Consider the following 27623-nt stretch of genomic DNA (forward strand, 5'->3'; position numbering starts at 1 on the left):
AAGTGTTCTGCTTCTTGACTATGTATAAAAATTTCCATATACCATTAGAAGCATTAACAGTAACTCCGTGTGCTACCACTATGGAGACAGTGTTAATACATGTACACATACTACTGTATGCACAATAACAAAGAAAAACTACATGGGATTTCAGAGTTCTGTATCATGTTTGGGGCTAGGCGTTGGGTTCTTTTTCAGTTCCTTGATGGTGGTCTGCAAAGAAGTAGAGCTCTTGAAGATGGGAGGAGATTATTACAGTGATGAGAATCCCAAGCAAACTGGAGAAAGAGAAGTGTTACCCACTTAATGAAATGGAAAAAGGCTGAAAGCCTCACTGCATGCACAGAAAATCTAAAAGTGCTTAAAAAAACCCCAAACCAACCAACCAACCAAAAAAACCCCAAAACCCAACCCATGCACTCTCATACTTCCCAAAGCAAAAGCTATCACACTTTCCATAAATTTAATGGCCCACAACCCAAATACATGCAAGTCTAAAGAGAGTTCTACACTGGAGAAATGATTTTTATCTCCCTGAAGAAGTATGATTACCTTATCCTTCAGCAAAATTTCGTATGTTGTTAGAAGTATGTTAAATTTTAATCGTTTGGTCTGTGGATGCATCCATTCATGAGTTCTAATCTGCAAAAAGAATCAAGTGAACTGTAAGCTAGAGAAAAAAAGAAGGTCTTGTTGACTGGGATGAATTTAAGTACTGCAGCAATGTAAATGTTTAATGATATAAAATAATATGATCACAAAACAGAAGCACAACATATTAACATACACAAGACTGAACTTCCAACCTGTTTAAGCACTCCAAAAATAGTTTGTTTAAATTTCTGAATAAACAGAAAAGAATTTCTACAAAACATTTTTTACTTTAATGGATAAGATTACCAACATTCAGAAAACACATTAAGAAAACAAACCAGCAACCTTTCAGGAAACAGATTAAGATCATGACTGGCTTGCTTTTGTTATTTATTTTTACTATATCCACCTAAACAATCATATGGCAGAAGATATTTTGTTTTGAAATGCAAGACTAAATTCTTAATCCTGGTCACTATTAAGCAGGAAGGAAATCTTTCACACACACCTATATCAGATCAAAACCTAAGCTTTCAATTTGCATCTTAAACACAGTGTTTCAGTAAGTATTTGCTCAGTCCTAATCAAAATATTGGAGATTAGCAGAGGACAGGAATACGAAGTGAGTCTTGATTATCTACAAGCCTTTCCAATGATAAATAGAAATACTCACCATATTTCTGCTAGTTATATCTCCTAAGTAAACTACAGCATTCATCTGAGGAGCCCAAGTTTGAATCTCTCTTTGCCAAGATGTCAAGGTAGAAAGTGGCACGACCAGCAAGAAAGGCCCATACAATTGATGTTCGTGAAACAGGTAGTTCAGAAAAGAAATTGTTTGTATTGTTTTACCCAGACCCATTTCATCTGCAAGAATACAGCTATTCCCTCTAAAAAAAAATTTAGGGGGGATGTAGAGAGGGGGAGGGATTGGACAAGAAGAAATTATTATCTTTTGAGCATAAAAAATACTCATACTAGTTTGCAAGATTTTGCAACAATACGTCTTGAAGAAGTTTATTTCCACTGTTTTTCCATAAAAACAATTTCCATCCCCCCCTTAATACCTGAATTAAATTAACAAAATTAACAAAAATCTTGCAAGTATTCCTCACAAGTCTAAATTTAAAAGTATAATACTAATGTTGACATTTCAGAAGAGTTTGCTTTGGATTTTCTGGTTTTACTGTTTTAGGTTTATTTATTTTTTAAAAATATGACTTACCCCCACACATAATTAAAAGCAAAGCAAGAACTGAACTTAGCTGTTTTTTGAGAACAGCCATGGAATGATAAGCTTTGGTACTACTTAGAGCAAAACCAGTCCCCTCAGATCTCTACTTTGAGCTTACTGTATGAAACCCTCCACCTTAAAAAAAAATACAGAAAAATCAAGTTCAAAGTTTTACAAATGCTTACAATTTACAAACAGAAAAACTCATTTCAGACTATACTTACTTGCACCACGAGTGAGCAAGCCAATTCAATCCATTTAACTGATAATCTCTTAACTCTAAACTTTCATGTCCACCAATATAAGATGGCTGCTTCTTTAGTGCAACAAACCTTGGCCTCTGTTTTAGAACCTGTCAAAAGCAAATTGATCATCAGTGCTACTACTGACTGAAGTTACCAAAATGTCTTCCTATAGGAAAAACTGCAGTAGGGATCTACTGGATCATCAAGTCTACTCTTTATCCATCGACGAAAACTAGGCTGTATAAAAACACCAAGCAATTTGCAAGTTGAAATGAGTTTGATTGCTAATCTGAATTTCACAATGAGAGTGACACTAACTCACTCAAAGTTTACTTTTAAAATAAACTATAATACTAAACAAGCCCATCTTTGAACGCCAGTAAAAACCCAGGAGACTAGTATCTACAAAAAGCTACTATTAGTAGTGATCCTGCTTGACCAACCTGATCTCCTTCTGTCACAAGGTGACCTGCTTAGTGGATGAGGGAAAGGCTGTGGATGTTGTCTACTTGGACTTTACAAAATGCTTTTGACACTGTCTCCCACAGCATTCTCCTGGAGAAACTGGTTGCTCGTGGCTTGGAGAAGTGCACTCTCCGCTGGGTTAAAAAATGGCTAAATGGCCAAGCCCAGAGAGCGGTGGTGAATGGAGTTAAACCCACTTGGTGACCGGTCACAAGTGGTGTTCCCCAGGGCTCAGTATTGGGGCCAGTTCTGATTAATACCTTTATCAATGATCTGGATGAGGGGATTGAGTGCACCCTCAGTAAGTTTGCAGATGACAACAAGTTGGGTGGGAGTGTCGATCTGCTGGAGGATAGCAAGGCTCTACAGAGGGACCTAGACAGGCTGGATCGATGGGCCAAGGCCAGCTGTATGAAGTTCAACGAGGCTAAGTGCTGGGTCCTGCACTTGGGTCACAACAACCCCATGCAATGCTACAGGCTAGGGGAGGAGTGGCTGGAGAGCTGCCTGGCAGAAAAGGACCTGGAGGTGTTGGCTGACAGCCAGCTGAACATGAGCCAGCAGTGTGCTCAGGTGGCAAAGAGGGCCAATGGCATCCTGGCCTGTATCAAGAATAGTGTGGCCAGTAGGACCAGGGAGGTGATAGTGCCCCTGTACTCGGCATTGGTGAGGCCGCACCTCGAGTACTGTGTTCAGTTTTGGGCCCCTCACTACAAGAAGGACATTGAGGTGCTAGAGCATGTCCAAAGAGGGGCAACAAAGCTGGTGAAGGGTCTAGAGCACAAGTCTTACAAGAAGCAGCTGCCAGAGCTGGGGTTTTTTAGTTTGGAGAAGAGGAGGCTGAGGGGAGACCTTATTGCTCTGTACAACTACCTGCAAGGAGGTTGTAGCAAGGTGGGTGTTGGTCTCTTCTCGTAAGTAAGAAGTGAGAGGACAAGAGGAAATGGGCTCAAGTTGTGCCAGGGGAGATTTAGATTAGATATTAGGAAAAAATTTCTTCACAGAGAGAGCGGTTAGGCATTGGAACAGACTGCCCAGGGAAGCGGTACAATCACAGTCCCTATAAGTATTCAAAAAACGTGTGGATGTGGTGCTTAGGAACATGGTTTAGAGGTATATCAGGAAGTTAGGTTAACAGGCTGGACTGGATGATCTCGGAGCTCCTTTCCAACCTTAACGATTCTATGATTCTATATTTTCCATATATATTACTATATATCATTATTACTATTCTGAACAACCTTCAAAAAATTATGTGATCTCCGTATTCATAGAATATTTTCACATTTTTACTGTCACAACTGATGTGGTGGCTTGAACCTGGCCAGCTGCTAAGCCACCACCCAGTTGCTTATTCACTCCCCACCCCAGTGGGACAGGGGAGAGGACTGAAAGGATGAAAGTGAGAAAAACTTGTGGATCAAAATAAAGAGTTTATTGAGTGAAGGAAAAAAGCCAACCAACCAAAACAAAAACGCACTACCAAAAAAATCCCACAAGTGACAGAAAGGGAGTGACACATTAACTCACCAGCAACTGATGACTAGCAAGTCTCCAAGCAACAGCCACCTCTGAACCCCCTGCTCAGCCCACCCAGTTTTACTGCTGAGCATGACATTAAATGGCATGGAATATCTCTTTGGTCAGTTGGGGTCAGCTGTACTGGCTGTGTTCCCTCCCAGCCCCTTGCCCACTCCCACCCTACTTATGGCAGGAAGGGCATAGCAAGAAACAGAGAAGGCCTTGACACTGTGCAAGCACTGTTCAGCAACAGCCAAAACACCGGTGTGTTATCAACACTGTTTAGGTCACAAATCTAAAACACAGGCCATACAGGCTGCTACGAAGAAAATTAATTCCACCACAGCCAGACTCAATACAACTGATTATAAATCCACTGCAAATTACAAACTCACCTTGCAGTCCTTAAAGGGAGTGGTCTTGGATTGATTTCTGCTGAAGTACTCATCAATGCGTGCCTGAAACTTTTTGGCAATGAGAGCACCATCTTCCCAGCTACATTCTGAATAAGGCAGACCCTGCCATTTGCAATAGTAGTCTGGATAACCAGCTGCTGATTTCTGATTTGAATGAGCTGCAGAAATACACCAGAGATATCTGATCACCATTTTACTTCTGTACCTTATGAAAACACTTACTTTAGGTAATAAGACAACATAAGCTAGCTTCATAGCACAGATAGTATGACAACTTCTATCTTTACCTGAAGTTTTGTTTTGGATTAAAAGGTTAGTGATATTAGTATCCTGAATTTCTTAACTACAAATGCAGTGAACATACAGAATTCTCAACACCGTTTTCTGTCTGCCAGTTTGTAACATACCAATTATTCTTTCCACTATCTGGTACTGTTTATGTAGATCATCTGTAAGCTCCTGCTGGCAGTTGTAATATTCCACATCTTCCGGAGAAGCATTTTTCAGCCTGTAATGGGAATTAATTTACAACACTTATTACACTGTATAGTTCTAAAACTAAGATAATTTGGCAACTCTAAAGCTCTGAATGTAAGCATCACAGGAATGTTGCTTACAGACCTTCTCAGAAGGGACAACAGAAATTCCTACTACAGAAGTGTTGCTTCTGGCCTAGGTGCCTCATCATTAATGACTTAGAATGCTTATCAAGAGACACAACTACTACAGCTACAGGTGATACTAGTCATGCAGCTAATTCAGAATACCTGTTCTCAACAATAAGTAGTGTAATTTACAGGGTATTTTCATGGAACAATATTCAGGGTGGCTCACTCTATAAGAATCCATCTTATGATTAAGTTGCTAAAAATCCCACCACTACTCATTCATTATACTAAACAAACTAATAAAACTGAACACCAAAAAGGCAACTTTAAAATGTACGGATTTCTGCAGGTTTTTGTTCTCAGGCTTGAACCTCAGGTTTGAGCCAAGAAAAATGAATTCTTCAAAGTATTCTGAAACAGCTAATGCACATTAATCTCTGTAGTGATTCCTGAAGAACTCTGATCAAAGTATAACGACAAAATTAGCAAAAGGTACAATTTATTAGTTATTTTTAAACACTACCCATCTTGTTGAAACTCCATTTATAACACACACACTAAAATCAGGTTCAGAAGATTATCTTACAGGAACATGTTAAGGAGATTATCTTACAGGAACATGTTAAGGAGGCTTCAACTTTTAAAGTTTTTGTCTTCCTGTTGCATAGACACTTGAAATTATGCCCTCAAAAAGAGGTAACAAGCCTCAGAAACACAAAAAAAATCTACACTGTCACAAAATAACTATAGTGGCAATCTACTTAAAAATATTCACCATCGTTTTGTTTCCTGATCCTTTTTCTTATAGTTGTCCAGCTTCTTCATTCCTTTAACATTTTGTTGCTTCAGCGTTTCCTCAGTTTCCCAAGTGTTATGGATGTGTGACCAACCTTTCCATTTAATAAGATACTGTATTTCTCCTGCCTCCTTCAACTTTTCAAACCCAGCATTTGGGTCACCATCTGCCTCAACTGCATAGATGGTGGTTGCAGCACCTGTGGCTGAGAAGAAACCACATCATAAGCCTTAATTAGGTGTGCAATGTTATAAGTTAACCAGTAAGAAATGTAGTGTAGAAAGCAATTAGTGATACTTTTAGATGAGCATATACTTGACTAGGATATACAGCTCTCATGTCATTACTCTTATTTGAGCAATTATGGCGTAGATATGTTAATACATGCCAAGTAGTCAAAAGAAAATCAGAAAAGCAACCAAAACTTCTGCACCTAACCTACAATATCTTATCTTTTCTCATGAGAATTTTCTTTGCATTCCTAATTTTTGATGTGATCACCAGGAAATGCTCCACTAACGCTGCTTGTCGCCTTCTCTGTCATACTACTCTCGTCTCTGAGCATACAAAAGACATCTGATGTTATGCTTGGTCAGCCTCAAGACATCAATAACCTACTAATAGGGACAGTATAAATCTATTTCTTCCTAAACATGTTCTACTACTTTTTCTGCCTTTGTTATCTTACCTGGGAAAATTTTTAATTAAGTACAGTCTGTATCACAGCTGAAGCATACTAGCAGCAGGAAACAGGCTCATTTCTGTGAGGACAGCCACGTAAGGAAATGAGCCCAGCAAGCTGCAGGGGCCAGATAAAGCAACAGAGAGTGGCAACAGCAAAACACAGCACAAGCAGCAACATCATCTGGGCAGGAAGAATATAAGAAGCTTAGTTCCAAAGGCTTTGACCACAGCAGTAACACTATGCAATGGAGGAGGATACACTAGAATTTGCGATGGCATGGGAGAAGAAAGTTGAGGGGAGGAAGAGTGCAAGTTCTGAGATGGATCAGAAACTTTAGAGATTGGGTATAACTAATGGAGAAAGGTTGCTCTGAAGTGCAAGGGGCCCAAGGTTGGGTTTTTTTTGCATGCGTTTGTTTCTATAATTAGAATCCGAATTTGCAGACTCAAACACATAAGCAGAACTGCTAGATCCTGCATCCCATTATTGCTGGAAATATGACATGCCTACCACTATTCACAAAGTACTCTTAAGAGTTCACATGCAAGTGCACCACTGAAATTTTAGATGCATTTTGTGGTCATTCCACACATTGCACTGTATTGAGACAATTTGTACAGTGGCAACTGAAATCATAACCTCAGTGGTTCAGCCTTGCCAACACCATCTTTCAGGGTTCAGATTACTAGTCAGCTCTCTTATCTAGTCCACTTTCTCCACTCCACTGTATATAATTTATACTGATCAAGTATCACTAAACTGTATAAACAGTTGTGTAACAATATGATAGGCAGTTATGCAATACTAAGCTATCTTCCACTTAATTTTTATTTTTACTTAGGTATGCAATTCTACATTTTACTTTGCAACACTTAGAATGAACTTTAAAAAGGAACATCCTTATGAATATGAAAGACAAAACAAGATGACTTTTTGGTAACTTTAAAATTATTGCTGTTTATAAACCTCACAGGTCACCTACAGCTGAGAACATTGTTGAAGTTGGCACCACAATGCACTCCAGAATCTTAAGAACACCGAAAAAAAAAAACCAATTACCTCCTTTTCTGCCAACTCGACTATCCATAAACTTCTCTATAGTTTCAAATTCATCTTCTTCAGTTTGTGGGACATCTTCTCCACAAACTTCCAGCAAATCATCAGAATCTGTCTTGGTTTCTTCAGCTTCTTTGTAACTAATGTTGACTGTTGCCTGGCGACGAGATCCTCTTTTATCATAATCATCATCATCCTCCTCCTCTTCCTCCTCATCATCCTCTGAAGAATCAAGTTGCCTTTTTTTTGGTCCTGCGCTCTTTTTCCCACTTTTTGGCTTAATTCTTGAAGACAATAAGATATGACACAACAATGATGTTTCAACCGAGACAACTATAAATCTTCTGTATAGATTTCTGAATACGTGTATTTCAAGAATGCTCAGTTACTCCGCTTTCAGTTACAGCAGACAGGAAAAGGGATTAACTAGAAAGCATTAGTATATTAACATCTTATGTAGCTTTAAAAAAAATCCTTTGTTTTTTAATACACATTATGTTTTCATTCACGGGTACAGTAGTAGTACACACTCAATTGCTTATTAGAAATAGTACCAGAGTATCCAAATGCATGACTTCTTACCTGCTTGGAGGTTTCCGGCTTTTGACCTTATTTTTTGGCTCGTAGTCAGATTCACTCTCTTCACAACTGCTTTTCTCCCTATCTTCCTCTGATTCAGAATCGGAACCAGTTCCTGATACTGACCCTGATCCCGACATTTGCCAGTCTTCACTGTACATATTGAAAGACAAAAGAGTAACTTATATTGTTTTGGTTTGGTTTTTTAAGTCATATTTATGCACATATTCATGCACAGAGTATCTGCTGTAATTTCAACATTCTTCACAGAAATAAAAATCTTGTAACAGTTATTTCAGCTGATGAGACAGAAAAATTGTCATCAATGAATAACAAATAAGTAGAAATGCCCAATGGCTTCAAAGAGAGTTGGACTAAGTTTTCTGTTATCAAGAGGTAGATTTAAAACCCAAAATAAAACAAAAATCTGGATTTCTATATAAATTTCAGCATGAAGAAATGAGTTAACATGACATTAAGAAACCAAAGCACTTTACAAGTCTAACTGGAAAGATACATATTTATCAGAACTTCTACATGCTCAAATCATAAAGCCCAGTCATGTTATATTCTGGAGAGTCCCATATTGTCTAATGCCTAAGGTCCCTGTGGCCCATGTGAAAAATAGCAACTTTGGCACAGGAATCAAAAAATAACAGAGGCAGATTCAAGAAATGCCCAGAAACACTTGATTTGCAGCAACCTGTAAGTGGCACTGGCTCCCAAAAGCTCCCACTGAGCTCCCAGATGAGCGCTTCACAATCAGGTAAGATACTATGAGTAAGACACTTGTCACTGAGCAGCAGCACCTCCTTGCTCCTGCATAGCTGAGATCTTCTGCTTTGCAACAGGAAAGATGTACCTACTGATGAACAGTATCTTGCTTCAAACTCTGACTTTATACAGGCAAATTTAATCTTAATAGCTTCATGAGAAAGAAAGAAAGGAAAAAGTCTGGTATACATTATTGAAATGTTGCTAAATCTTTATAGTATCATCAGGTTTAGGTTTACTTGACCAAGGTGCTAGAGCAGTAGTCATGTTCATCAAAGCTGGAATATTGCCAATAAATCTCTCCCTTAAATTTCCAATCAGGAAGCCTAAGAATCAGTGCTTTGATCCCTATCTTATTCTCTCTTTCCTGTCTTCCAGGACATTGGGTTCCTGGAGGAAATTACACTCCCATTGTTCCAGTCATCCAAGACAAATACATATGTGTGTCTATTGTACAGATGGCACATGGCCAATGGTACAGAATGTCTGATTAAAATACTTTTTCTGCAAACGGTAAATTAAAAAAATAACAACATAAATCCATGACCTGTATTTATTTGGAAATATAAAAAAACAAATATAAACCACCACCCTCTAAGGCTTGGTCATGTACCAAGTTATATATTGAGAAATCTCCGATCTGCATGTTAGATAACAACTGCAGACATACTTGTTCAGAAGAATCATAGGGCAAAAATTCAAGCACTGGATATATGAAGTGATTTGTTTATGGGGTTCCTGAACTTAAATATCTTTCCTGTAACAGAGTACGCTATTAGATGCAATCAAATTCTTAACTAACAGAAGACTATGAATAACAGCTCATTGCTAGGAAAGTACCATTTTGCATAGTTAGCACTTTTTTTTTTGGCGCCCTATTTTTTTTTCAGCTACCATTTCTTTAAGACATTATACTGGCAACCCTGAACACTGAGGTGATCCATGAATTGAGAGAAGAGGAATAACAGAACAGTTCAATTTTACACACCATTCATAAAAAACATAGGTCACTGCCTCTCACTGCCACAATAACAACATATAATCCTTTTCACAAACTTTTTGATCTATCGCTTAGGAGGAGCTTATTTTCAGTTAAAATTCTTTGGTAGTCAATAAAGTTAATTACTGTCAGAACTATAACAACTTTTAAACATGTCAGAGGGGAAAAACACAAACAAAAAGAATTCAGCATTAACTAAGGGATTCCAACTTAAATTTGTTGTGAGACAATCTACTTAAGCAGTTTCCCATTTCTGCAAGAATTTTTAGGAAGGGCCTTCAGCTCAAAAATAAACTGCAAGTATTTTAAAAATAAAAGCACTGATGAATGTTTTGGAGCAATAGTGCAGACTCCTTTGCTCAGAAATTAATAGGATATAGATGTTCCTTGGGAGTTTATTTTAAATATTCCAAAACATTTATCAAAACTGGAAATGCAAGATCAAGATGAATTAAAAAGGGAATTTAAGCATTTCAAGTGTGAAGAAATGAAGCATAAATTATGAGCATATGTCACTATGCCTTAAAAATAATGTGATATTACTTATGAAAATGTCTTACTCTTTATGTTTTTTCTTCTTGGTTTCACTGGATGAGTCATCTGCAGAATCTTCACTACTTGATGAGTCCTGCAGGTGAAGAAAAAAAAAAAATTCATTATCACTAAAAGAATGAACTACTTCTAACATTAAAAAGATAAATCAGCTCCCACTTTCAAATTGGAGGCATATTATGCATGTTTTACCCTCTTCATCCCCCACAGTGTAGCTGTTAATACAGAATGAGATAAGGACTGCTATTGTTTTTGTATTTATCCATCTATGAATACATTGTGCCAGCACAGCTCTGGAGAACACCACAAAAAAACCCTGTCTTAAAAAATAACCATTGTGCCTACATAAAAACAGTCATGGTTTAAGCTGCCCCAAGATGATCAAAATCCTAACAAAATCTCCTACCCTCAGGAGCTTTCTCACCTTCCATATTCTTTCACATGTAAAAAACAGCTTAAGAAAACTGAGAATAGCGTGTTTCTTCTTTCTCTACGCTCAAAGAAAAAACAAGAACCCTCTTAAAATTAGATTTTCCTAAAACCAATCTCAGCGAGATTAGGTTTAGATTTAGATTAAGTTTTATTCTGAAAAACATCTTTTAGAAAGAAAGTACTTAACAACACCTGTAAATTTATGTTTTGACAACAGGTGATTAAGTTCTGTGTTTAACGATGAGCTGCTAAACCAGACAAAAAAAAAGAAATCCAACCAAATGAGTGCGACTACACTGCATAGTTTTTGTCATGAAGGAGAGAGTCTGCTTTATAAATAAATTCTATTTCACAGTCACTAGGGTCCTTAAAAGATGTTCCTACTGCACAGAGTCAACATTTCTTTAGCCTATGATTTAGGTTATAAAATACCTAGAACACAGGTGTCACTCTTAAAATACAAGAATTCTTTTGTAGTAATCGTTACAAAATTTGCAAAAATGTAGTCTTCTACTCCGTACAGAATTTTTGAAAACCACAGCAGCTACCTTCATACAGAAATAAGTTGAAAAAAAATCTTTTAGCATTTTTAACTGTCTTTAGAAAACTCCAGAAGTCAAAAGTACAATGCAAGTCAGTACTGTGTGGCTTGAAAATCTCATTCATACGTCACAGAATATCTACCTAAAAATACCATAATCAAGGTACGTAATCGAGGCTGCTATAATTCTGGCACAACTCACTTGAAAACAAGTAATTAGAGATATTTTTACTTTTTTTTATAAAAATGTCAGTTTTCGGATGTTACTTTTTTAGACTAAAACCAGACTTTTATGCACACCTAGAGAATATAACTTGGCTCTATGTAATTTTATTCTAACATATGAGACAATGAGACAGGCATGTTTACATTTTAAAAATCTAGACTATGTTATTCACCTCTTCTGAGCCACTGTCTGATGAGGCTGCCTTTTGTTGTTGCTGTTGCTTCTTGAGCACTGCTGATCTTTGCACAGCAAGTATACTTGGACTAGACTTCCAAAACTAAACAGGAATGGAGATGCAAGAGTCAGTTCAACGTACTGAAAGTCTCCAGTTTACCACATATTTACTTTTCCTGAGGAGCATAACTATTAAGACTGATCTTAAATTTTATCAATTAAAAAAATTCACTACAAAACACTGCATATACTAATAACATCAGGTAGCTTTTTAAGGTAGTTAAGATTCCTGCAGAAGAGAATGCTATATAATAATTGCCAGGACAATTTCTACAGCATGTTTAACAACAATAGTTGTGTAGGTATTGTTAAGGTAAAACATTTATAAAGTACATTTTCAAGCTGACCCAGACAAATCCTTTCAGACCACTTAGCTGGTATGTTTTTGTTTCATACAGTAATACTGAAGTACATGAGTGAAAAATGTAACAGAGAATCCTTAACAGTCTTCAATTCTTGTGGTAACTGATATATGACTACCTTTCATTTATATGGTCTACCACGCCAATTAAGTCCATATAACACAGGAGAGCACAGGTAATTTTGGCCCACTGGATTTAAGAGATTTCTAAACACCACTTTTTCCTGAATTTAGCCGAGTTATTGACAAAGAAAGCCAACTGTATGTAAGCTTGAAATTTTTATACAATCATTTCTTGATAGAAAGAAACTAAGCATTAGAGAAACAATGTAAAAAAATAGAATTTCAGAAATAACTACATTACTTGTGCCTTTGTCTTCTGTAAGTTCCAGTAAATTAGCACGTGCTTCTGCATGATGAAATTTAGGTAAGCATTTAACTCAAAATACTTACAAATGTGAGAATTTTAAAAGTGTCAGTTCAAGTATTTATCTATGAGAAACTTAGCCCAATGCTTAAGACAGCTAAGCACATGCATTCACTAACACAACCAAGTTAAAATCTAATTAAAACCACTTCATTAGCTCTTTTTATTATTTTAAATGAAAACTGCTCTTGAAACTAATGGCACAGAATGATTTTTTTAATAATTTTTCCCCCACAAAGGGTTCATTTATATGTTTTGTTTACCTCAGATCCATCAACTTTTGGTGGTTTAGCTTGAATTTGCTTCTTCTCTCTAGATGTGTCAGACTCTGATTCTGACTGAGAGCCTGACTCTGAACCAGAGTCAGAGTCACTGCTGCCTGATTGGCTGCTGCTTCCGTCACTACTGCTTCCAGAGCTTGAACCAGATCCAGAACCTGATGCTGACCTGGAATCGTCATCTGATCGGCTGCAATGAGAAGTTAGTAGGATATTATACAATTGCCAAGGTAACAGGATTAAAAGAAAAAAGTTGCCTTAGCTTCACCTACAAATCAATTGTTAAGTTAGACCAGAAAAATGGGTAGCACACAAGTGGATGCAGTTGATGAAATGAGATGAATAAAGTTAAAAATAAACAAGAAACGAAAATTCAGAGTTTAATCAGATACCCTTTATGAAGCCTAAAAAACGCAAGATAAAGCAAGAACATTCAAATTAACATCGAGGAGTCAAGCAAAGGAAATAAAAGTGGTAGATATGTTTCTTACCCATGCAAACTGGGTCCACCCCCACCCAAATCCTTGTTTAGCTTCATCAAACCACATATATACATACACATCTCTTAACAGTTAAGTCTGCTCCACAAAGACCTGTCCAACTAAAATACAGAAGACCATTTTCAATCTTTATAGATCAGCAGTACTCCGTAAAAAAAAAAAAAAAAAAAAAATTTAAATGCACATATCTCTCTCTCAAAAAAAAAAAAAAAAAAGCTATGCAGACTGTGTTTTTCTGTTAAAATAACAGCAGTAAAATTCTCTCCGAATTTGTCACTGATGGTATGACTTGCGCCAAGGCACTTTCCTTCGCATGTACTTGAGCTGCCAGGTTATTCCACCTGTATATTCATTTTACACCAGATTTAACATACTTAGAAAGCACATTATTTGAAGATGAATACTTATTTTAGGACCATTTAAACTTAGAAACATTTGGTTTTCTACAACAACTTCAGGAAGTAGCTGAGTTAAAACTTTAATAAGATTCCTCACTAGGTTAATACTGCCATATTTCAAAGATATCATAAGAAAAAACATTGGAATCACACCACCACAGAGCAAAATAATATAAAATTATGAACATGAAGCCAGGATTGAAAAAGATAAAACCAAAAGCTGGTATCAAAACCTAGCCAATCTCTGCCAGCATAGTTAATTTGGCTGACAGTCAGCTGGGGAGGTGAGGGGGGTGGGAAGAAGGTAGATTGATCATCCTCTGCCCTAGAACATACTTAATTGACAACATTTATGGACCATATGATGGGGATCAGGGGGGCAAAGTTCCTCCCACTGTAAGTGAAGATCAGGTTTGCAACCACCTGAGGAACCTGAACATACGTAAGTCTATGGGTCCCGATGAGATGCATCCCAGAGTCCTGAGGGAACTGGCTGATGTAGTTGCCAAGCAACTCTCCATGATATCTGAAAAGCCATGGCACTCAGGTGAAGTCCCCCATGACTGGAAAAGGGGAAACATTGCACCCATTTTTAAAAAGAGTAAAAAGGAGGACCCTGGGAACTACTGACATGTCAGCCTCACATCTGTGCCTGGGAAGATCACAGAACAGATCCTCCTAGAAGCTATGCTAAGGCACAGGGAGGTGATTCGAGACAGCCAGCACAGCTTCACCAAGGGCAAATCCTGCCTGACCAACCTAGTGGCCTTCTATGGTGGAGTGACTGCATCAGTGGACAAGGGAAGAGTTACGGATGTCATCTATCTGGATTTCCGGAAGGCCTTTGACATGGTCCCCCACAACATCCTCCTCTCTAAATTGGAAGAATATTGATTTGATGGGTGGACTGTTCAGTGGATAGCTAACTGGCTGGATGCTTGCATCCAGAGGGTAGTGGTCAATGGCTCGAGGTCCAGACGGAGATCAGTGACAAGTCGTCTCCCTCAGGGGTCCATACTGGGGCCAGTGCTGTTCAATATCTTCATCAATGACATAGATAGCGGGATCAAGCGCACCCTCAGCAAGTTTGCAGATGACACCAACCTGAGCAGTGCAGTTGATGCCCCTGAGGGATGGGATACCATCCAGAGGGACCTGGACAAGCTTGAGAAATGGGCCTGTGTGAACATCATGAGGTTCAACAAGGCCAAATGCAAGGGTCGGGGTGATCCCCAGTATCAATACCAGCTAGGGGATGAAGGGATTGAGAGCAGCCTGGCCGAGAAGGACTTGGGTGTACTGATAGATGAAAAGCTGGACATGAGCCAGCAATGTGTTCTCACAGCCCAGAAAGCCAACCGTATCCTGGGCTGCATCCAAAGAAGCGTGGCCAGCAAGTCGAGGGAGGTGATTCTGCCCCTCTACTCTGCTCTGGTGAGACCGCACCTGGAGTACTGCATCCAGCTCTGGCATCCTCAGCACAGGAAGGACATGGACCTGTTGGAGTGGGTCCAGAGTAGGGCCACAAAAATGATCAGAGGGATACCTCTGCTATGAGGAAAGGCTGAAAGAGCTGGGGTTGTTCAGCCTGGAGAAGAGAAGGCTGGTGGGAACACCTTATTGCAGCCTTTCAATACTTAAAGGGGGCCTATGAGAATGATGGGGATAGTCTTTTTAGCAAGGCCTGCTGCAACAGGACAAGGGGTAATGGTTTTAAACTAAAGGAGGGTAGATTTAGACTGAACACAAGGAAAAAGTTTTTCATGATGAGGGTAATGAAACACTGGAACGGTTTGCCCAGAGAGGTGGTAGATGCCCCATCCTTGGAAACATTCAAAGCCAGGCTGGATGGGGCTCTGAGCAACCTGATCTAGTTGTAGATATCCCTGCCAATTGCAGGGGGGATGGACTAGATGACCTTTAAAGGTCCCTTCCATCCCAAAGCTTTCTAAGATTCTATGATTTTAAAATCACAAAACAATGCAAAATCACTCCTCTTTCTGCTTTTACTAACACTAACAAAAATGTACCAGTAAATAAGAAATGAAGCTATTCATAAACAGACTCCTGTAGACTGCACCTCAATCATCCATCTGCATCTGTCCACTCTGAAACAGAAAGAAACAGACCATGGTGAAGCTTCCTTGTTCTGAAAGGAGAGATATAGAGAAACACCCCGCTGCTGGGTTTCCTTGCACATGCCAAGATGAAAACTGGGAAGCAAGAAGTTTGCTCCCAAACTTCCTATTTCTGTCATCAAAGGCTTACTGCAGGCCAAATAAAGCAGGGCAGCCGCTACAGAATATGACCAGAGTTTAAACTGCTTATCAGAAATTAACAGCACTCCTTGACAACCTTAAAAAGAGATTTTAATTGTAATAGTGGTCTTGTACACAAATGTTACCTTGCCTTTAATACTGGGTAAATCAGATCATTATAAAATAACAGCCTTTCTCAGCATAGCAAAGTGCCATATATGTAAATATCAGGGGGATGTGGAAGTCAATACTAACTGTAAATGAAGAGAAATAGAAGAAAATTCAGCATGGACAAACCTTGAGACACAAGTAAATACCAACTAGACAAGTCCCAGTGACAAAAAGCCACTAAAAATGTCTAAATCCTACATAACCTTTGAGGAGGGGAAGGGAATCAAAATACTTCCATGCAGGACAAGGATTGCTCAAAGAGGGCAATAATAATGTGGATTACCAAATCTAAAAAAGATGGAGAACACTAAGCCATAAGGATGGTAATTAAGTTAGCTTTCCATACAGCAGTCAAATATTTCATACACACTAATATAGTGCTAAGCATAGGTTCAACTACACACAGAGCCAGAGGCAACCAAAACAAAGTACCTCTTGTCTAGGACAGCATGGAGAAACTGACACTGGAATAAGCCATCTTGGTCAAACAAATTGCCAGCATTATGAGAAACATATAAACCAGCTACAAGAGAGAATGGTGGAGAGACTGGCGAGGGGCAGAAAGAAAAAAAAAAAAAATACAGCTTACTTAGATAAGTAAGCAAAAATCAAGTCAACCAGATTCACAGTTGATAGGAAATTTTAAGCGGTTTGATGTTAGTCAACACAGGAATTTGGTGGTAAGTTCAAAAACAAAGGCACTGAGATAGGAAAAAAAGAAGTCTAGTAGATAATGCTAGTTGCTCTGAGGTTGGATGCAAAACCCCCAACTAATTCCAAATCTTTTTCTTTATGAAGAGATCAGCTAGCTATCATCTAAGGTCTCTTAAGTAATACCAACCTGTCAACAAATATGGATCATACAATAGTCAATATTCAGACAAAACACATAGACTCCTTATCTTGCCAACTAGCTCTCAACAAAGCTAGGAGTCTGCGAATGAATTCCCATTAGGCTTATGAGCAGGACCAGCAAAGTAAGAACTATTTCATAAACCCTACATCTCTCAATAAATTGGCCTGATTTGGACAAGAGCAGACTAATACAACCCAACTGCATATCACCTAACAGTAACATCTGACGAGTAAAAATGTTAAAGTCAATATTCAACCACTTTACTATAAATGCAAGACTAATGCAAACCTGCAGGTAGAGGTGAAAGGGATGTGTAGAGAAAGAAAAGAAACTACAAGAAAGAAGAAGAAAGAAAAATTCAAAGGATTTGAACCAACAGTAACAGTGATGGGGAACCTGAGGCAAAACACACATCATACAGTAAGAGCTACAGGTTAAGTGCTCAGTTTCAGCATAAAAAATATTTTCAAATAAAGAGATAAAATTGGTATTTTTCTTTTTATCACTTAAGTCACTGCAGTCAAAGATCCTAAAGAGAATATGGTTATGCCAAGACCAAAATATCACACACTTCTGGGTGCAGACTGTGTCCTTGCTTTTCCTGTACAAAACAAACAAAAAAAGGTGTGGTCCAACACTTCTAATGATAATCTTCTGTCACAACATCTAACCCTAATATATAATCATTTCCAACTATGATACTCATTTTTTATTTAAAAAAACAAAACAAAACAACTTACTACTAGCTAATTCCAAGCCATTTTACACTAACACAGATGTTATGAGAAGGCTGAAGAACAAGGAACTTAGTTCAGTCATTCCCTCTATCAAAGTCACTGCCTCTGCTCTCACAGAAATTTTTTCTTAGATGGGGGCGGGGGGGGCAGGGAGAAGAGAGGAAAAAAAAAAAAGAAAAACTCATTCTCTAATCAACTCAACTTATTCTCTAACCAAACTATCTGGAAATGCAAGCAATTAAAAGAAGACCTTTTTGTATCAACACCACAAAAAAAAAAAACACTCTATTGCTTAAGAGGACTAGCTACCTGTTCAAACAGAAACTGAATGGAAATTTTTGGCCTAAGACTTACTTCTTAATTATGTCTAAAGGTAAGTATTTACAAGGCAGACAGAAAGAAAGAATAGACTTAAATTACTAACTGGGGTTTTTCTTGGTTTTATTAATCTCTCATGGGAAACAGTTTTAGACCAGCATCAGACCAACTTGCCAGACTACCAATCAACTTCTGATATAAAGGAGCGCTTTATTTGTTTTTTAAATAATACTTGTAAGAAAGCAGCAGCAATAAAATAAAAAAAATATGTTTTTACATAGACCTATCTAATTTTTTCTAAAAATCAAGAAAGCCACCAAAATATGCAGAGGCCTGCTTGGAACAAAGGAAGAAGTGTTACATAAAGAGGAGAATAAAGAACTACCTTTCCCCTCACAACAAATGGAAAAGTAAAATTTTTCTGTGGCATTTTCTAGCCTTGTCTCTTAAGCAGTGTCCATAAAGAAAAAAATGGGATACTGAAAATGTAGTCTTACTGAAAAACTACTGTAGCAGTAGTTGCCAGTTTCAACTTCTATTCAGCATAGATACTAGCAGTTTGCTACACCACATCAATTCAACATCCAGAGACCAATCTTTTGTAGCACTTTGCCTCTGCAGATGTAAAATCACTTGGACATTACATGTACTTGGCTTTTTATTTTTGTTTGACACGTAGTGCTGACCAAAATCTAACAATGAGACACTGCTTCTCATTATCACATGAGCAAGACCCAGAGTCACCCTGCCTAAGAACTTAACTGAGAAATATTGCTGAGACAGAGAATCCACAACTCTGCTAACTGATGTGAGGAATGTCAGGATTTAACTAAAGGCTTTACCATCCTCTAAAGAGCCAATCTTTTAGCTGTAGTATTTGCCCTAAGGTGTTCATGAAAGAGATTCTCTCCTAGCCTCACCACAGTTCATTGTCAAGACAAAACTACTGGCACACCAAGGCTCCAGGAGGTGCGTGAGACAACTCGCAGGGGTATGTGAAGAAAATATTGGAACTTCTGTTTGTTGTGTTTTTTGGGTTTTTTTTAGATTAAAAATAAATCTAAAAAAACCAAAAAAACCCACAAAACCAAAAAACTTCAACAAACCAACAACCCAGCAATAAAACCCCCACCAAACCAAAAAAACCCCACAAATTCAGCTTTACAAACACTTAATATATGGATTGACACTGGCAATCCTACTCAGTCTGTATGTCTGAGGGTGCTGTGTCACATATGGTAGGTTCTCGGGAAAGCGTGTGCTCCACAATGCGGAGGGGCAACAGTGGCACAATCACTCCTTCATTAACTTTCTGTACACGGCAACATACTGCAGTTTGCCTCTGCCTGGTTAGGTGGATTTATGGATTATATCACTCAGTTTCAACCAAACTAACCCCCACGAAATGGAGAACTGGTTTAAAAAGATGCCTGCAAAGAAACGGTGGACTGAAGATAACACTAATACTGTGAGCGGCAGCGAACAACAAGAAAATGGCAGAGCTGACACTTCTTCTACTCCTAGCAAGCTCTTCATCAGCCACATTATGAGGTAAAAACCAATGACAATCTAATCACATCTGACAAGAAGTTGGACCAAAAAAATTGGAATTATCAAGACTATTTGAAATACGTATTTACTTCCACTACCATTAACAGTTAACCTTGCCCTGAGTGTATGCTCTGCGTTGAGATATTAGCTAACAATAGTATGAAGCCATCCCTATCAGCAAGACATCTGAAAACTAACCATGCAGAACACAAAGACAAATCTGTTTCTTCCAGCAATGTTTCAAGCCATGCAATACTCAATCCTGTACTTCTGCTGTAAAAATGGCTAAAATAATGCCTAGGAAACAATAGTGACAAACTAAAGTGCATTTCTTTGTCAGCAAACACTATTGAAAGACGCATAGAAAACATTGGTGAAGATTTGAATAAACAAGTATAAGAACAAATCATGCACCGTAGGAGGTTTGCTCTATGGCTGGATGAAAGTACAGATGTTTCTAACACGTCCCAACTTATGGTATTTGCTAGATTCTGTTTCCATGACGAAATACACAAAGAACTACTTTTTTGTGAGCCACTAAAGCAAATACGTACCAGAGAAGGTACATTCTCAACAGTAAAGGACATCTTTAATTAAAAAGAAAAAAAAAAACTTTTATGGAAAAACTGTGCATGTGTAACCACTGATGGAGTAGCTGCTTTGACTGGAACAAACAACAGATTCTGATAAGGGTGATAGGGATAGCACCACACATGAAATTCATCCACTGCATCAACAATAGCCAAGCTATTGCAGCAAAGAATCTGGAGCCAGAAGTGTACAAAATGTTAAAGGATGTCATCGATATGGTTAGTTTTATGAAAACAAGAATGTTTACTTGTAAAATTTTTACAATACTTTGTAATGAGATGGGAAGTGATCATAAAAATATTTTGTACGAAGAGAGGTTCACTGCTTAAAAGCATTGTTGACCTTGAAGATTAGTTTTTGGTGGGGTCTGGCGGTTTTGTTTGTTTGGTTTTTTTTTTTAAAAAAAAAAAAAAGGACAAGTGTTCCAAGTTTGCTGACCCCTTTTCTGTGAAAACAAGTGATCACCAGTAGTATGCTACCTAGCAGATACTTTTGAAAAAATAAACACACTTAGTGTATCCCTTCCAGGTGAAGCTGACATTTTAACAATGACAAAGCAACTGCTTTTCAAAAGAAACACATGATACGGAGAGAGCATTCTGAAAACAGATGATTGGAAAGGTTTTCATCGTTACCTGATTTTATTGCCAAAACCAATGCGTGTCGCCTATAAAAGTTATCATGTCTGTACACTTAAAAAGATGGAGACAGAAATTTCTAACCTGTTAAAAATCTTCAAAAAAGTTTCAGTGGGTTTGAACCCATTTGTTAAAAACATAAAACTGCAATCCCTTCTGATTAATTTGCAAGAACTGATTGATACTAGGGCAGATGGAAATTTACTAGCCAAATTTCAAGAAAAAACATTGCAAAATAGTGAATACGATTGAATAAAAAAATTAGTATTTAGTAAGCGCAGTCAACAATGCACTTCTTCCATTTGGATCCAAGTATCTTTGTGAGGTATCTTTTTCAGCTATGCCAGCCATTAAAACCAAACACCAACATAAACTTAACTTAGAACCATACCTTCAAACCACTATATCACAAAGTGTTAAACCAAGATTTCAATAAATAAGAATATTCATAGTAATTTTTTAGTGAGTGCAAAAAGGGTTTTTTTTGCCATTAACAAAGTAAAATATTTTCAAATATTATTTAATCTTTATCTCATCCTTTAAAAATTTCTATTTCTTGTGTATGTTTTATAATGTAAGTATTAGCAGTAAATGTATATAATTTATAAATGAATATATATACACTGGAGGTGTGTGCTCAAATATTTTTTTAATGACAGGAGCGCGCTAACGAAGATTTTGGAGACCACTGCACTAAGGGATAAAAAAAACATAATGGAGAGAAACCTTCCCTTCTCCCTAACCCAGACACAGTAAGCAAGCCTTGACTATTAAAAATGAACATAAATCTGTAATTCACACAATTTGAACAATGGTACAAGCAGGAGTATGAGCTACTACACTTTGAAAACACTTTTAGTCCTCACCAATACATTCACCTGTTCATGATGGCTCTACAAGAATAACTTTTTCTGACATTGGTATAGCTGCCCTCTCCAATCCCTCCTGTGGTGTCATTACTATCCACAGAGGGAACAGATTCAGCTTTTTAAAACAGCCTCTGTTTTCATAAACATTCTAAAGGGCCGATGAAGAAGTGAAACAAACAACCAGGAGTAAACAGGCAGTATTTCTTAAGACTGCTGTCCTGAAACTGAAGTATAAAACAGTGCAATTCATTACAAAATTTAGAAAAAACTAAATAGATTTCAAATGAAAAGCGTTTTCTGGTAGTTTCTCAACATTCCACGTGGCATCATGACATACTGCAAGTCATTTTTCCAAGTGCTTAAACTGTTACGAGGTGTAGTACCTTCTCCCTTTTCCCACGGAGCATGGCATTGCTGATGAGACTAAGAAAAAGGGCAACAGCGTGCAGAACAACTATTACACTGCAATGTCTCCCAACATCTCTGGAAATTTAGACAGCTTGTTTATCAAACTTTTTAAAACGTGTTTGAGTTTTTGAAGTTCATAGAAAAGGCCATACAGGATACAGAAGTTTCATACAGATTTCTAGTAGCTCAGATGACATTTTCTCAATCTGCTGAAATGGATACCCTAAGAGCCAGCTATAACACGGCAAAACCAATCATTATTAGCTGGAGAGAGGTCGACAAGCTTTTCAGAGCTTGGAGACAAGTAATCTCTTATTTTAACAACTTGTGTCAGCAGAATTTCAGAAATGGTTTAATCTTCCTTGAAGGAAGGGAGATACAATCTAAGAAGATGACATGTATATTTTCTATAAATAATCAATGGAAGCTACCATTGCAAACCAAATGATAAGTGAGAGCATTTCACACTGTACTAAAATTTGACTTCTAAAATAGCTGCTGCATTAAAAAAAACAGACAAGAAAACCCTGTCTGATAGCAAGACAGTTTACTTGCATTAAAAAAACAGAAGATAAACTCTGTAATAAAGATGTTAAAACATAAATTCAGGGAGACAATAGCTGTGAGGTAGTCATAACACCCTTGGTCACTTTCTTTTCCACCTTTGCCTATGGGGTTCTTTAATTTTCCCTGCATTTTTTGAGGCACAGTCTATAAGCAATTCCTTCTCTAGCTAAAAAGCTTTAGGTATTACCTGATGTAGTCTAGCTAGGGTCCATAATTTGACTAACTTTTCTTGCAATGAGTAATGCCCATTAGTGCAAAGTAACACCACTGACCTCCACAAAATTAATCACCTGAACTGGCACTACTAAACACTGAGATTCTGGTATCATATCTCTAGGGGTAGGATGCAAGGAACATTAAGTATTCCCTCAACCAAGGACTGGAATACTGTCACAATTGCTTGTCACCTGCTGTCTAATGCCATTATACAGGTATTTATGGAGCAATACAAAATTGCTCAGAACAGCAATTCTGGTCCCCTGCTCTTCAGAGTTCCCCTTGCAGAAAAGGAGACGCAAAGTGCTTTATTTCTTGCCATTTTCTTTTCCTGTATAGGCCAGGGCCGTTGCCTTTGCTTAAGATGCTTTTACTGGAAACAGTTCAGCAAAAGGCAAAAGTGGACACCATACCCACCATGCTTGAGGTAGGGTAAGAGAGGTGGTTTGGGTACAACTTAACCAGCCTTTTGCCTGTGCATCTGTATCTTCTTTTCTCCTTCTTCCAAAAAATCCTGATTAAAGCTGGAAAGTAAGAGAAAATCTCCACTACCTGCAGGCAGCTAGCATAAATTAGGACCTTCCTGTCTTTCCCTCATCCTTTCCAAACATAGTCAAGATAGTCTCTCTGCAGGACAATCCCGAGCTGGAGCCTACCTTCATTCAACTCTTCTGGTAGAAAAGTCATACATACCTTAAACATAATCAGAGAAACAGTCAGCATACAAGACTTCATTGTCAGTTAACTATTCACCTGTGTTTGTCAAATTTACTCTATTCCACCATGTCACATTAGATCTTCCCTTTGCTCTGGTCTTGTACTGCTGACCTCTTCTAACCAACTCTGTTTTGTAGTGTAACTTGCTTTTCTCCTTCTTCACTGATGAATGGGCTTCCAGGAAACGAAATGCCAACAGAAATTATAAACATTATCAAGACTAGAACAGGAAGTGTAGATGGAAATAACAGGGTGAAGCAAATTAAGCTTCAGAATAGAGGTGTTGTTAATATCATGTATACAGAAATATAATATTTGCTAACATTAACTGTTGAAGACCATTTGTGCTCTTTTAGGCACTTAACTCCATTGCTCAAAATGGAATTCCTGCTTTTCTAAGTCCCTCTTCTAAGCATGTCTCACATAGGCCTTCGTCCCTCCTGCAGCTCCAAGCAAATTATATACATGCTTAGTTAAAAAAAAAAAAAAAAAAAAAAAAAAAAAAAAATCAGTAAAATGAAAAGAGCATTACATGTTTAAAAGTGTTCCGGCATAAGAAACCTTACACTACATTCACTGTACTTTGTTCAACTGAAAAAGAACCACCCCAAAACTACACAAAGACAGCAATACACAAGACTGTACAAAACACTGAAGCATCATAAGACTATGTAAATAGAAACAAACATGATGGATAAAGCAATAATGATGATCTCTTTAGTACTGTTGGAGTGAGACTATTTCCCTACCATGCAAACAAACCACAGCAGTGATGACAAAGTTAGCTGTCAATAATAAGTTGCAGTAGCACGCATGCAACAGTATGTACTAAAAATGAGTAGCATGTTCTCAGGATGGCATTTCTACATGAAAAAGTATAGTTTCATGCATGTTGACAAACTGAGGTGAAGTCTATAAAGAGCACCTTCCAGGATATGTAGTCAAGAAACCTCTCTCACTTCTAGGCCTTGAGTCAAGTAGTTGCATTTGTACAGCAGCACATGTCAAATCTGATTTGGTATGAAGTTTGACACACTGAAGTAATTTGTCCATTCTTTTTTATAAACACTGTCTCCAGATACCCCCTACATATTCAAGAGGAATTTATCCTTGAATGCCGTATTTATTAACAAACCACTTTGCAAGAAAAGCAACATAGCTTAATGAAAGTACCAAAGGAGATAATTTTTCACATTTGTTTTTACCTGTTAATTTTTCAAACCCGCTAATAAATACCTATGCAATGAAACTGGAGAATGCTTTGGGGACATGACAGGCTTAAAGAGACAGATCGCTGAAACAGCCTAAACACAAGTATCCTGTCACAGAGTCATTAGTTCTTTTCAATAGTCTTAAGTTTAGCTTCACTAGCTCACCCATTAAAACAAGGTGCCCCTGACAGGATCACACAATGAGGCACAAAGTCTGCTAATTTACACAAGGCACTAGGAAGAGAAATCCTAAAATAGAAAACTGCACAAGTCACATTGTAAAAGAACTGATTGAGCTTTTAGACTCCTGTGTAAGGTCTAGATTAATAACGGATCTAACAGTGGATAATTTATCACCACTGATTTCAAGTGCATTCATTAGGTTAAGCTACCTTAAGAACCTTCTGTTTTAAGAACAGCATGAAACAGTACCAATTTGAGCAAAATAAAGTTCAACACTAAAAAAAAGAAAAGATTACTCTCTGCAGAGACTTTGAAAAGCATCTGAGATGACAGCGGACTGTCTGTTTTCTGGGTTTTGTTTTGTTTTTAAAATAAACCAGAAGTTGAAGGAAGGCAAGCATTTGAATATGAAGAGCCCATTTAAGATGTGTAGAAGTAATTGACACTAAATGCCAAACTCTTAAAATTGCAAGTTCATAACTAAGTTTCTTTATGCAAATGCTGTGTAAGTGTTTTTTAAGATTTCTTTAAAAATAAAACTATTTAATTTGATTTAGATGCATAAGGAAGATTTATCTTATTTGTCACCACCACTAAAAAGCAGAGGGAACAAAGAGCAGGCTACCAAGTGTTATTTCCTGTCCTCAGCTATTACAAAGCATGAACTCAATTGCATTTTCCTGATATGGGCTAACAACTCAAATACATGCATTATATTTCCAGTCCTGCAGACTATTATCTACTGCCACTACTATTAAGTTTCCCCAAAGCAAAGGTATCAAAACTACACTGATCATCTACCAACTTTCATGACCCTATGAACCATACTGCAAGTCCTTATTTGAGAGTCACAAGTCACACATCTTAAGAGCGCAAAGAAGACCCAGGAATCCTTCACAGGCAGGAGGTATCAGTGATTTCCCAGGGGTCTACTACTCTGCTGTGCAATATGACCATCCTTTAACATGCAGCTGGTTCCAGGGCCAACACAATGATGTCTTTACCAAAGGTTCCTTGTAAATCACCAGCAAAAAATAAATGGAATTTAATAAAAAAAACTCCACACTTGAGGGGCCATATCTGGATAGGTCCGGTGAATACACTGCCTGAATCACGAACCCCACTCTGTCTTGAGGAATGCGAAAAGCTCGCATCAGCTAAAATTTTGAAACTCTCAGAATGGTGGAATTGAATCTAAAATATGTGGAAAAAGTATTTGCCAGCCAGTTCGGATAGACAAAGACTGGGACCTGGATAAACTCAGCAGGAGTCCCAAAGCCAAACTAGAGATCATATGCACAACGAAAGCTGTATCATGAATTAATAATTTCTTCTTTTAGTTGGAAAGGTTTCTAGACAAAACACACTTGGGTTTTGATACATATTCAATCTGAACTCTTTCAAAAAGAAACAAAAAGATGCTTTTAACTTGAATCAGGACACCTTATCATGCTTTAGTATGCTTAATTCTGTAAGAGATCATTCCTGACAAAATAACAACTTACTAACCAAAGAGAAGATTACTGCTAACAGAAGTGAAGAGCTTGCTTTATTCACTAGCCGTTCATAGTAAGTTATACCAACAGTTTCCTTTACCATTCAAGTACTTTTGCTGAGTTGAGAATTCCTGTGCAGACATGTAAGTATGTATCTAAATATGTATAGTTTTATGTATATGCTCTCTCTTGCTATATACACACATTTTTATTAATATTATCTATTAACTTTCTACCAAAAAGAAGCCAGCGCATGGGAGTAATTCTGCAGATATGCTTGGGGAATCTCTTTTTTAACTCCCACTTAGATTTCTTGAAAGTGAGAACCTAAAGTCATGGCTTTCAATTCATCTTTTTACCTCCTACAGAAGGTATGAATTTATATAGTAAATTGAAGCCTGCTGACAAAGTCTTTAGTCTTAACTATCTTCTGTCGTCCACAGACTATTCAACCCACAAAGCAAATTAAACCCACTGAAATTACTGTTTTCTATTAACATCAGCTTTCAAGTGTGTAAAGAATGGCAAAAGTCTTTGGTGTAAGCAGCCGCTTACTGCAAAAATGGGAGCACAATACATTCCAGCCACCTACTTTCCAGTTAAGCTGCACTGAGAACATCCCTTTTTACCTGCAGAGAAGGAAGGTTTGCTCAAGTCCTCTGTACCTTGCTCTGCAGGAAACATAGGAAGAGCAAAGAGATGGGAAATCAGATTGTTATTCAATTAGCACCAGTGTTTCAATTCTGTAGTCCGTGTTCTACCTGGAGCTTGTCTTGCAGTTCAGGTATAACTGCCCTTCCTTGCTGATTAAGCTTTCTTAATACTATCTAACTAGACTGTATTTACTCATATTCAAATTTGCAACAGAATGCTTTCAAGAACACTATGCAAAGATGCTTTGCTTAAGAGTCAGC

General features: G+C 37.7%; 1 protein-coding gene across 5 annotated transcripts in view; it reads right to left on the bottom strand.

The window, feature by feature from the left end:
- Positions 1-27623, bottom strand: part of CHD1 (chromodomain helicase DNA binding protein 1) — a 58674-nt gene that overhangs the window by 25214 nt on the left and 5837 nt on the right. For 3 of the 5 annotated variants that reach the window (XM_082336499.1, XM_082336495.1, XM_082336496.1), the window contains exons 3-13: positions 13010-13214; positions 11897-12001; positions 10534-10601; positions 8203-8352; positions 7624-7904; positions 5859-6084; positions 4883-4983; positions 4455-4633; positions 2053-2180; positions 1268-1484; positions 553-642 (exon numbers count right to left, since the gene is read on the bottom strand). In XM_082336499.1, coding sequence (XP_082192625.1) covers positions 553-642; positions 1268-1484; positions 2053-2180; positions 4455-4633; positions 4883-4983; positions 5859-6084; positions 7624-7904; positions 8203-8352; positions 10534-10601; positions 11897-12001; positions 13010-13214 — 1750 coding nt within the window. The remainder of the gene's footprint in view (positions 1-552; positions 643-1267; positions 1485-2052; positions 2181-4454; positions 4634-4882; positions 4984-5858; positions 6085-7623; positions 7905-8202; positions 8353-10533; positions 10602-11896; positions 12002-13009; positions 13215-27623) is intronic. The other 2 variants (XM_082336498.1, XM_082336497.1) reach the window with 2 other exon arrangements.

This window comes from Platalea leucorodia (assembly GCF_965183815.1).
Source record: "Platalea leucorodia genome assembly, chromosome: Z".
Lineage (NCBI taxonomy): Eukaryota > Metazoa > Chordata > Aves > Pelecaniformes > Threskiornithidae > Platalea > Platalea leucorodia.